This window comes from Pinus tabuliformis, chromosome 5_2 (assembly GCF_031772625.1).
Source record: "Pinus tabuliformis cultivar Carrire ecotype Pingquan chromosome 5_2, CPIR1, whole genome shotgun sequence".
NCBI classification, from domain to species: Eukaryota; Viridiplantae; Streptophyta; class Pinopsida; order Pinales; family Pinaceae; genus Pinus; species Pinus tabuliformis.
Genome location: NC_142306.1, coordinates 415,599,965 through 415,612,888, shown reverse-complemented (window position 1 = coordinate 415,612,888; position 12,924 = coordinate 415,599,965). Strand labels below are relative to the sequence as shown.

Here is a 12,924-nt window from a genome sequence, read left to right as displayed (position 1 = left end):
AGGATCCAGAAAGTATCCCAATGGAAATCTCAGGAGAGGAGAAAGGGAAAGGAACAACTATTAACAAAGTCAACAAAGGAAAAACAGAGGAAGAGGCAACAGAAACAGAATCAGTGGCTCAGATGGAAGTGGAAAACCAGCCTGAAACTGAAGCAGAAGAAGAGAAAATCATGAGAAGGCTGATCCAGGAGTGGAAGCATTTAGACAGCAGATTCATACCTGAAGATCAAAGGCAGCTATATAAGGAAGTATTCCAGAAATACAAAGAGAAAAAAGGAGAACCCCCGGATGCACCAGCAATGTTAGAGAATGAGCAAGGGACTGAAGATAAAGGAACAGGCACCTCGGGCAAAAACAACAGAAAAAGAGGCCGGAAACCAATGAGTGAAATGATCCAGACGGTGGGAGAGATATTGATAAACTCAGGTAAGGTGATACCTCTGTCGGAGGTATTCTTCCCCTCATATAAAAAGTTTTAAATGATAGTTTTCAGTTGGAATATTAGGGGTTTGAATAGTAGAGGTAAACAAAGGTATATGAAGGATAAGCTGAAAAAAGAAAAACCTAGTATTCTGATCTTGATTCAACAACTTGAAGAAATCATAGAAAAAAGTAGATTACCATACCAAGTGATGGGGCAAGATGCAATAGGCTTTGCAGGAGGGCTCGCAATCCTGTGGAACCCAAATGACATTACTATAGATAACTGGGTGAGTATGAGTGGAATCCTTTCTGGGCTGGGAAGGGTTGTGGGAACCAAACACCAGGTGGTTATTTCAGGAGTTTATGGCCCTCCGACCCCTGGAAATAAGGAACAGTTCATCAACGGTGTTAAATCGGTCTGTAATCTTTATCCTGAAGCTGCTTGGATTATTGGTGGAGATTTCAACCTGATCAGATCCTTGGAAGAGAAAAAAGGAGGGATTAGGAGGAGGGATCACTATATGGACAGATTTAATGAGATGATAGAAGAGCTCCGGTTAGTGGATATCCAGACCATTAACGGGATATACACTTGGAACAATAGAAGGGGAGGCAAAAACCAAATTGCTTCCAGATTAGATAGATTTTTAGTGTCTGAAGCCATAATGAATAAAGATGTTTTTGTGGAGGCCAAGATCATTCCAACTCTGGGATCTGACCACTGGCCGATTCGATTAGAGATTGACATCAAAAAGATCCAGGGGAAAAGGCCTTTCCGATTTGAAGCCTTCTGGTTAAGGGACCCAGAGTTCATCAAGAAAGTTGAGAATTGGTGGAAACAAAGTACTAGTCAGGGCAGATGCAGAATGCAAACGTTCCAGTTAAAATTGAGAGAGCTGAAAGGCAAAATCAAGAAATGGAACAAGGAGGAATTTGGCAACATTTTGGAGGATAAACAGAATCTGGAAGGGGAAATGGCTGATCTCCAACAGAAGATAATTCTGGAAGGAAGAACGGAGGAAAGCATTCTCAAGGAAGGGGTAATCCTCGGCAGATTGGAAGAGAGGAGGAAGCAAGAGGAGATTCTCTGGCGCCAAAAATCTAGGATAAAATGGCTAAGGGAGGGAGAACGAAACACTAAATTCTTTCACCAGGCCATGGTCAAGCACAGGCAGGGAAACAGAATCCTATAAATTAAGGACAGAAATGGGGAAATAATGGTTGAACAAAATGAAATTGAACAAGTTTTGACAGATCACCATAAGGAAATTTTAACTGAACCTCCAGATGACAGGACGAGAGCCATACAAGAGATATGCTCTGCTATCCCTAGACTGGTCACTGAGGATCAAAATAAAGCGCTCATGAGGACCGTGACCTTAGAGGAGCTGGAAGAAGTTGTGAAGGCAATGAAGAAAGGGACAGCCCCTGGACCGGACGGTTTCACTGTGGACTTTTACCAGGCTGGTTGGCACTTCTTGGGACAAGAAATTCTGGATCTTGTTGAGGAATCAAGAATAAATCAAAAGGTATGGCCAGCTCTTAACTCTACCTTTTATGCTCTTATTCCTAAGGGAGACAACCTGGAGGAGGCTAATGGCTTTAGACCTATAGCTCTTTGTAATGTCATTTACAAAATAATCACGTCCTTGATTGCTAAAAGACTAAAACCTCTCTTAGACAACTTAATCTCGGCTGAACAAACGGGTTTCGTTGAAGGCAGGCAGATCCTTGACGGTCTTGTTGTAACTCAGGAGGTGATCCATTCCTTGAAAGCTAAAAAGCAAAAAGGTATGATGATAAAATTAGATTTATCCAAAGCATATGATCGACTAAATTGGAAATACCTTGTTGCAGTCCTGGAAAGATTTGGTTTTCACCAAAGATGGATTGCTTGGATTCACAATCTGATATCCACTCCGCATTTCTCTATCCTGGTTAATGGAAGTCCTTCAAAAACTTTCAACGCCTCCAGAGGGATTCGTCAAGGTGATCCATTGTCCCCTTTTTTATTTATCCTAGCTGCTGAAGGACTAGGGAGATTCATCAAACAAGAAAGAGCAGCAAATAGAATTAAAGGATTGCAAATTTGGGGAAACAACTTGCCCCTGACACATCAACAATTTGTTGATGATATTATGCTGTTTGGGGAACCAACGGTAAGAGAAGTCCAAAATTTGAGGAGGATCCTTGATCTATTTTCAGCTGCCTCGGGGTTAGAAATCAACAAAGATAAGTCCTGCATCTTCATCTTCAACACAATAGAACAGGTTAGATCCCATCTAATCAGAATTCTTGGATTCAAAAGGGGGGAATTACCCACCAAATACCTGGGCAATATCCTTGACTTCACTTCTAAAAAGATGAAAAACTGGCAGGGAGTGTTGGACAAGCTGAATAACAAGATTTCCAATTGGACGTTCAGAGTTCTGAATATTGCAGGAAGAGTTATTCTTGCTAAGTCGGTTCTTCAGGCTATCCCTATCTATCCTTTATCGATTATGGCTGCACCAGCTGGGGTCTGTGCAAAAATCAGAGAAATTATCCGAAAATTCATATGGAGTGGAGCTGATCAAAAGAAAAAATGGGCTTTGGTCTCATGGAATCAACTAACCGAAAGAAAAGAACAAGGAGGGTTGGGATTAAGGGACCCAGAAATTCTAAACAAGGTCCTGGGAGCCAAGCTATGGTGGAGATGGCTTAGTGGAGGAAGTGATCTATGGAAAACTATTTGGAGGACTAAATACAGAATGCCCAACTCACCGGTTGATATCTTAAGACTACAAGAAATTCCCCGAGGCTCCACTATTTGGGAATTAGCCTCTCAAAACAGAGATCTGATTGACAAACACACTTTCTGGGAAATCAGAGGAGGGTCAGAGGCAAACTTCTGGGAAGATAGCTGGCAACAACGAGAAAGGCTGAACAGCATTCAAATCCTTCTCCAAGTCCGTGATAAAACTGCAGGGAACAGACCGAAGGTAAAGGATTATTGGAAGGAAAATGATATGTCGGAAGGTTGGAGGGTCTGGGAGGAACCGACAGAATGGGATCAGGGTCTTAATTCTGATCTCCAAGACGCATACCGGAAAGAAATGGGATCAAGGAAACTCAGAGTTCGCCATGGGCAAGATATCCTTCGGTGGGGGAGTTCAATGAAGGGGACTTTCTCTACCAAAGAAGCCTATTTTCTAATGGGGTCACAAAATGGAGGAGACAGGAATTGGGAATGGAAATCTATATGGGAAGCCAATTGGTGGCCTAAGGTGTCTATTTTTGTCTGGCTAGCCACAAAGAACAAAATTTTGACATGGGATCGTATCCGTAAGAAGGGTTTCATTGGTCCCTCACAATGCTATCTGTGCAACAATGACGAGGAGGATAGAGATCATCTGCTGATTCGATGTCCATATGCTGAAAGACTATGGATATCAACTAAACGATTGTTCAATAAGCCAGGGTTCAACACTAGAGAATTTAAAGATACAATTTTTCAGTGGAATAAGGAAACCTTCCATTGCCGGGTTGTCCAGAGGGCTTGGAACCTGATATCCACTTTCATTCTTTGGATGGTCTGGAAAGAACGGAATAGGAGGATATTCCAGAATGTGGCTAAATCTCCAGAAGTAGTTTGGGCACAGGTGGTAGAGTATACGAGGGAGACCATCCTAGTTGATAAATGGGAAAGTGATGACTGGAAGACTACTTCAGAAGAACAAGAAATCCTGAATAAACTTAATTTAAAACTGGAGATGGTTCACTATAAATGTTCGGCCAGCAATGATATGAGAACTCAGAGTCCAGAGAAATTCTCGTACCCGAGGGACCAATTTATCAAGCTCAACTTTGACGGGGCCTCGAAGGGCAACCCGGGAGAAGCTGGATTTGGAGGGATCTTTAGAGACAGTAATAATCAAGTTAGGTGGATCTATGCCGAATGGGGGGGACAAATGACCAATAATGAGGCTGAGTTTTGGGCCCTGCACCAAGGTTTACGAATTGCCATTAGGAATGGCTATACCAACCTAGAAATTACAGGAGATTCGCAGTTGGCTGTGGACATGTTGAGGAGACTCAACAATGGGCAAGGTTGGGAGAAAGTAACCAAAAGCTGGAGGACCGCTGGCATTGTCCAAGAAATAGCCAGCTTGATTAAACGTATAGACTACAACATCATAAGCCATGTGCGTCGAAAAGGGAATCAGGCTACAGACTGGTTGGCGAATTGGGGCTGCAATGGACGTGGTAGTTCTATTGACAGCCAATGGAGAGCCATAGAAGGTAATCAGGAGTGGAAGGAGCTGGCAGACCTTATCAAGATGGATCATGTTCAAGCCATGGAGGATAATGCGCGGTCCAGCGGGTCGGACTAATAGGGAATCGTGGAGAGCCAAATGTAAGATTAGGATGCAATCGGGATTTGTCAAAATCATCATGCCCGACAGCAGGACGAAGGACTTAGATTGGGGCGACAGTACTACGGTGGCAGGTGAAACGGTTGGGAATAAATTCACTCAACGCAAGGTTATTATTGCCCGAACTATGACTGGAGATGGAGGCGGCTCATCAGGATTCACAGCAGAGGGAATGAGTAATGATAAGATGGCTGGGAGGAGTGGTTCACCGGAGAGTGACCGGTGGCATTCGATAACCGGTATCTTCTGCATCCCCGCGACAAAGAATACTCTTTATAATCGAAGCGGGTTGATGGTGAAGGAATTGCGTGAGCTCATCATCCGGGCAAGAGAGGCGGGCTCCATTGAGAGGCATAAAACAGCAGCGAACAGTCCTGGAGACCAGGGATTGAAGAGGGACGATCCCCTGGGAATTATGGAGACTAGGCAGAGACAGCGACAGGCGATGGAGCATCAGGGCGTAGGGGAGGAAACAAGTGATAGAAAGGGCAAGAACCTCATGCAGGAGGAGCCTTCCTTCTCTGTTTGGGAGGTACAGGACGACTCGGAGGAAGACATCACCCCGGACGCGGCTAAGGACAGCGGGCGTCATCACGAGCACCTGGTTGAGGAAGGAACTGAGCAGGTGAACGAGAACCCTGCGGGTGCTGAGGATATGATGATTCGGCGTTATGGGTTGAGGAAGCGCGGAACCGTTGCTGACAAAGGAGATGACCGGGCCAGCAAGAGAGCCCGTGGTCGAAAGGGGCATGGAAAGGAGGCTGGGGAAACTTCCAGGCGGGGGCCGGGAAGGAACAGGAAGCCGAAAGAGACTGCTACGGACCGTGTGCGCAAAGCCGAACAGGCTTTCCTTCGCTTTTCCAACCAGGCGGTTCGCAAGGTTATGCAGAGGCTTGAAGAGGAAGCCACCCAAGATCAGTCATATGCGGAAGTAGAAGACTGGACTTTCCTGCTGCACGACCCGGGTCAAACCAGAGGACGCATGTCCTTATATAAACAGTCCCTTCACCTCTACTGGGTGATGAAGGGAATCCTGGCCAAGGCGTTGCTGCAAGTGGCAAAGGAAATGGTGAATTTGGCTAAGGGAGGCCCTGACATCCGTCAGGATCTGAGTTTTCTGCGTGTCGCCATGCTGAAACAGGACGAAGCCATGATGAGGATGGAGGAGAAACTGAACACCATCCAGCAAATGCTAACACGGGACCAGCTGGAGCAAGCGGAAGAGGCGTTGCAGCAACCTGCGAAAGACCATGAATAACTCAAGATATGTTTAGAACTTGCAAATTTTTTTGTGGTTATAGCTTTGTATTTGTCAAAGATAGGAGAATGCATATCATACAAAGCAGTAGCTTTTGTAATAGTTTTAGTAAGTTTCAGGACTGCTTAGTTTATTTAGCAAATTCCATCAGACTGTGGACATATTTTTTTTGGGCTGCTATTAAGAATTACAGATGGAAATATGACCCGGTTTCCCCTAGAGGGCGGGCAGATACTGTTTTATGAACTGATGTAATGTTCTTTTTGATCGAAGTAATAGAATGAGCACCATCTTAGCCTACAAAAAAAAAAATATTAATGTTATACTAAAAAATATTAAATTTATTATTAATACTTATTTATATAAACATATATTCTTTAGTCTTAAATTATATAATTTAATTTATTTTAATATGTTTAAAACAATAAAATTAAAAAATTAATTAATTCAACAATTAATATCCTAAAGGCTAATTCTTAATAGCTAATTTATAATGGTTAACTCAAATGCATCTCTCCTACTTAAACATTTGGATAGATTGTTTTTTCACTTTTGTCCTAAGGATGAACCACATTAGATGGATTAATAATATCATCATAGATCACAAAAGTCTAAGATCTAGCGATATTTAAATCAATCAATTTGTTATATATGTATTAGTTTTTATTTAGAATTCTAGAATGAAAAAAAAAATGATTTTTATGTTATTTGATAGTTTGCTAAAATAATTGTTTTTAATATAAAATTTTAATAATATTCTTTTTAGTAAGATTTTAATGTTTTATTATTTAATTTATTTTTCTACAATTAAAATAAATTTAATATTTAAAAAACCATTAAAATATTAAAATTATATAAATTCAATAATACAAGGCCATAATTTTTCTATATATAAAAAATAAAACCATAATTCAAAAGAAAAGAAAAGGCAACATGTAATTTTATGAAAACCATGCAAATGAAAAGAAATATAAACATATCTGGTAAATTCATAAATTTTATATTTAATAAATAATTAAATTCTACCCAAAATATAATTATACCAAAAAAATATGAAATATAAATATGTCACGTGAATTCATAAATTTTATATAAAATAAATCAAAAAATTCTACCCAAAATTTAATCATACCCAAAAAAAAAAAATGAAATTTGGGATAAAGGTAACCAAAATAATCCCACCCAAAAAATTTACAAAAGTGACCTTTTGGATGAATTCATAAATTTTATATAAAATAAATCAAAAAATTCTATCCAAAATTTAATTATACAAAAAAAAAGAATGAAATTTGGGATAAAGGCAACCAAAAAAATCCCACCAAGAAAATATACAAAAGTGGCCTTTTAGATGAATTCATAAATTTTATATAAAATAAATCAAAAAATTCTACCCAAAAAAACAAAAACAGAATGAAATTTGGGATAAAAGCAACCAGAAAAATCCCACCCAGAAAATATACAAAAGCGGCCTTTTGGATGAATTCATAAATTTTATATAAAATAAATCAAAAAATTCTACCCAAAATTTAATTATACCAAAAAAAAAAAAAAAACAAAATGAAATTGACATAAAGGCAACCAAAAAAAACCCCACTCATAAAATATACAAAAATGGCCTTTTAGATAAATTCATAAATTTTATATAAAATAAATCAAAAAATTCTACCTAAAATTTAATTATACCCAGAAATTTGGAATAAAGGCAACCAAAATAATCCCACATAGAGAAGTGGCCTTTTGGATATAGAGAAAGGAAAATATACAAATGTGGCTGGTTGGATATAGTGAAAGGGAAATATACAAATGTGAAGCAAGCGTGGCCCCATTGGTGGGATGGTTTGTTTCCTTCCTTCCCACTTGTTCGGGACATGTTTATCTTGTAATGTGATTATCTATTTCCCCGTGAACTTAAAAACCTTGCAAATCCCTAGAAAGTCGAAAGAGTACGAAAAATGCAATCCGACCTGCTTTTTGTTCTTCATATATGCATTAAGTTGTAACCCTTGAAACGCATATCTGGCTCTGGATCGAAGAACCGACGGCCCCTTCGCAAAGGTTATTACATTGTTCTAGGCTTAGGCTGAGAGGCGATGGCCGCTATGGGGAGCTGGGCAATTTCCCGCGCGCAGAACTTGGCAGAGAGTGGAATCCAAAGTGTTCCACCGGAGTACGTGAGAAAAGTGGAGAAGGCACTAGTTGTGGAGAAGGCCGATGATCCACGTTTCCTTGTTCCGATTATTGACTTACAGGGGTTCAACAAGGATCAATATGACACTATTTCTGCACAAATTGCAGGGGCTGCACAGAATTGGGGTTTCTTCCAGATAATAAATCATGGAATCCTTGACTCCCTTATAGCTCGTGTGTAAGCAGCGAGCAAGGCCGCCTTCCAGCTTCCCGCTGAAGAGAAGGAAGCGTACGCTAACGAACCACAGAACCCAATCGGCTATGGCAGCAAACTCGGATATTCTGCTGATGGAGAGGTTAAGTTGGAATGGGGAGACTATTACTATAATGTTGTGCGGCCTCTAGATAGGAGAGACATGTCCAAATGGCCTATACAACTCTCTCATTTCACGTATATATATCTTCTCTTTTATTCTGAGTTTTCTGATACTGTATTTGTCTTTTGAAGAGGTTTGGGGTTACACCACCGCTGGTAAATTGTATTGGTATTTGTGTCATTAAATTTTTCAAATGGGTAACTAGGATTCCCACTGTTGAAATTATGGATTTTATAAAGGTACCTGATTCGGCTAACATTTCCGGAAAAAGAAAAAGCCTAACCTGTCTGATGAACTTTGCAAACTTTGTGGTTGCAGGGAAGCTATGGATGAATACAACACAGAGTTGTCCAAGTTATTTGAATATTTGATGAAGGTATTGTCTCGTGATCTGGGCTTAAAGACTGAAAACTCTCTAAACGAGAGCTTGGGAGGGGAGAGGAAGGAACTGCAAATAAGGATAAATTACTATCCACCGTGTCCTCAACCAGATCTGGTGGTGGGAGTGGCACCCCATTCTGATCCTGTGGCTATCACAATTCTCCTTCACGACCAAATTCCAGGGTTGCAAATTCGCAAATATGGAGCCTAGATTGATGTCCAATTCGTTCCCAGTGCTCTGGTTGTCAACATCGGCTATAAAGTCGAGGTACGTCATTATTCATAGCAATTCCACGTAAAGCTTATAACTTGTTAATAGTTGCAGATAATTAATGTCATTTATATTCAGTTGACATGTAGTTTCAGGGAATTTATAGTGTAAATTTAAGAAGTGTTAGTTAGTGTTAGTTAGTGTAGTAAGAAGGTCATCATTATTCATAGCAATTCCCCGTAAAGCTTATAACTTGTTAATAGTTGCAGATAATTAATGTCATTTACATTCAGTTGACATGTAGTTTCAGGGAATTTATAGTGTAAATTTAAGAAGTGTTAGTTAGTGTAGTAAGAAGGTGACGGACCGCGGTAACGACAAGAGCACTGCGCCAAACAAAGTAAATAAGTTTAAGAGGAGGATTAGTATGGAAACCAGAAGGAATACAAGGCTCGAAGAAGACACGGAGGCAATGGAGCGCAGAACCCGGGAGAGTAAAGGAAAGAGTGTGGCGAAGGAGGAAAAGGCGGAGGAAATTTATGAGATTCAGGATGATACTCAAGAGGAGGAGGAAAGGTATGAGGCAGACAGGGAAATGGACAACCTGAGACACGAGGCAGGCAGGAAGAGCAGGAAAAGGATGATTGAAGAGTAGCTGGAGAATTCAGAAAGAGAAGAGTAGCACGTCTGTGGACGCAAGCAAGGCAGAGGCGAAAGTAGCACGCCAGGCAGGGGCAATAGGGGTGGCAGGGGATAGTACAGAAATAGAGGAGGAAGAAGAAGATAACAGAGCCCACAAGGAAGGGGCAGAGGGAGAACAGAGAGGTACTGTAGAAAGTCAAAAATATCTCTAGATAGGAAAATCCAACATGCAGAAAGAGCCTACAACATGAACACCAAATCAAAAATGAGGAGGATAATACAGCACATGGAAGAAGAGGCCATCCAAGCTCAGTCAGATTCTGAGATGGAAGACTGGGAGTTCCTTCTTCCGGACCCGGGCAATACTAGGGGTAGGATGACTCTGTTTAAGCAGTCTATACATATATATTGGGTAATGAAAAGACTGCTGGCAAAAGCTCTGGAACAAGCAGCAACAGAAATGGCGGAAATGGCGCAGGGAGTTCCAAATTTAAGGAGAGAATTGAGAATAATGCAGATTACTTTGGAGATGCAAGACAAAAAGATGGAGGAAATTTAGGCGATGATCAAGGAAGGACACCTAGGAGCCAACCGAGAAGCTGATCAACAGCCAGCAACTGGAGTTCCATGAAAACAGATATGCATTAATTTTGATGAATTTTCAAAGAATAGTTAAATCTAAGATCCTCACTGTTATAGATAGGGAAATATGTTATATGCATTTAAGTAGCAAGAATAAGTGTAAAGAATGTTTAGTTTATTTAGCTTGGACAAACAAAATCTTGACTTATTATTTTTTGCTGGCAATGAAAGACTTAAGGTGGCTGAGATACCCGGTTTCCCATAAGGGCAGGGTGAGGCCACCATGATACTGTAATATTTTGGTTTATGATAATAGAAAGAAGTACCACCACAGTTTACAAAAAAAAAAGTTTTAATTCAGGGAGTTTATACAGCGTAAATTATAGTGTAAAGTTAAGGAGGGTTAGTTAGGTCAAACTTTTAATTCACGGAGTTTATAAAGCGTAACGTTAAGAAGTGTTAGTTATGTTCAAGTTTCAATTGAGGTAGGGTGAGTTATATATATGTTTAAGTTAATATTGGCTTATTTATTAGTTAATATTAGTGTATTTATTTTAGTGGTTATTAGTTTTGAGGTTGTTTTGTTTAGCATTGGTTTAAATAATTGTTTTTGTTTTTAAATTTATGGAAATTTTAATTATATTTTGAGAAAATTTGACAAAGATTTTTGTAAATTTATATTATACTGGTTAAATTTCAAAATTTTAAGTGCTTTTGATGTTTTTTGAAATTTTTTTCCAAATTCTGATCATTTTTAACTATCCTATAATTCCTCCGCCTCCTTATACAACTCCTTTAGTTTCACCCAGTGGAATCAAAAGCAATTTACATACTGGCCACTGGATTATATTGTTCTCTCAATTAACAAATCGCAGTGAATTATGTTATTGTGTCATTATCATTAAATATCAATCAAATTTTATAAAAAATTGATTTGTTTTTTGGGATTTGGATATATCCCGATGTGAAATTGCCATCCTACCATTGACTTATTTCATCTTATTTTAATTGTAGTGAAATTTGAATTTAATTAAATTGCGAAGTTAAAGAGTATTTCAAAATCAGATGTATATGAATAAGGTCCATTTTTTGATTTCATTTCTGTGTTCGATTTCAAAATATTGAACCGATACTTTGCTAACCCTCATGTTGAACAGATATTGAGCAATGGGAAATACCGCAGTGTTGAGCACAGAAGTGTGGTGCACAAAGACCGCTCAAGAATGTCATGGGCCATGTTTTGCACTTCGCCATGTGATGCGCTGATTTCACCCCTGAGAGTATTGATAGATGACCGTCATCCTCCATTATACCAGCGGATTTCTTATGGAAATATATGATTGAAATTTTTCAAAAAGGGACTGGATGGCAAGGGCCATGTTCATGGAACCAAACAACAAAATCCATCATCTTCTTGATTGCCACATGGAGCAATAATATAACTTATTCTGTATAAATCTCTGGTTGTCCCTCACAAACTTATTATGTATAAATCTCTGGTTGTCCCTCTCTTCTGATCCTCACATAGAGCAATATTGCAATATAATTTATTATGTATAAATCTCAGTTGGTCCCTCTCTTCATCTTCTATTCTCACATAGAGCAATATTGCAATATAACTTATTATGTATAAATCTCGCGTGGTCCCTCTCTTCATGAAGTCTTAGGCATACATACATCTTTTGTAAAGCAGTAATAATTCAGTATGCACTATGTTGCATATAATTTTGCACACATCTTTGTAATTCAGCAATAATTCACTATGCATTGTCCTGGATATGATTTTTATATATTTTTATTTCAATATTATAAATAAATAAATTGAAAAATATAAAAGTATAATGAAAAGGGTGTTTTCTAAATATTATATGTTTTAGATTTTTCATTAGAATTTATTTAAAATATTTCTTTTGATGAAATATGGATTATTATTGTTTAAAACTACTCTATATATATATATATATATAAAAGTTTAACACTTTGAAAAACCCCTAAATCACTCAAAATAAGAGTTTGCAATTTAAATTGGTAATTCCAACGAATCATGACTAGATTATGAGCAATTAAACCAAAAACCACTTCAAAACATATAAGAGATAGACTAAGCCAATGAAATCATCATTTTGCATAAATTTAAATTACACGTTAATAGAAATTACAAGTGAGAAGCAACTCCTTTCTGGCTAATAAAAATTCCTGGCCCATTTTCCCACTAATTATGACAATTTGCTACCATCTTTATGTTAGGAGAATGTAACTAGGTTTTCATAATTTGTACACTATGTATTTAATCTTAAAAAAAAATAATATTATATTATTTTTCTTAATAAGCATGCTCTTCATGTTCGTAGGTTTTTGAAGTAAAAAAAACTCAAAGTCATATTTAGAACTATTGTAATTTATTTATTTATTTTTTTAAATATGTAGTTTTGGGACAAAACCCCAATTGGTGCAAGTCCTAGCTAATGGACATGTTTATTCCCACCCCTCAAAACTATATAAATAGGA

At 38.6% G+C, this 12,924-nt stretch overlaps 1 protein-coding gene and 1 pseudogene across 2 annotated transcripts; both read left to right on the top strand.

Moving 5' to 3' along the window:
• The first annotated feature begins 632 nt into the window (after nucleotides 1-632).
• LOC149159304 (uncharacterized) lies at nucleotides 633-1,616 on the top strand. Its single transcript, XM_089434259.1, has one exon. The coding sequence runs from the start codon at nucleotides 633-635 to the stop codon at nucleotides 1,614-1,616; it is 984 nt and encodes a 327-aa protein (XP_089290385.1).
• Nucleotides 1,617-8,069: 6,453 nt separating this feature from the next.
• Nucleotides 8,070-11,834, top strand: LOC149159303 (jasmonate-induced oxygenase 2-like; annotated as a pseudogene). The gene is made up of 3 exons (XR_016261109.1): nucleotides 8,070-8,674; nucleotides 8,919-9,249; nucleotides 11,574-11,834. The product of XR_016261109.1 is annotated as a jasmonate-induced oxygenase 2-like (transcript).
• Nucleotides 11,835-12,924: the final 1,090 nt, after the last annotated feature.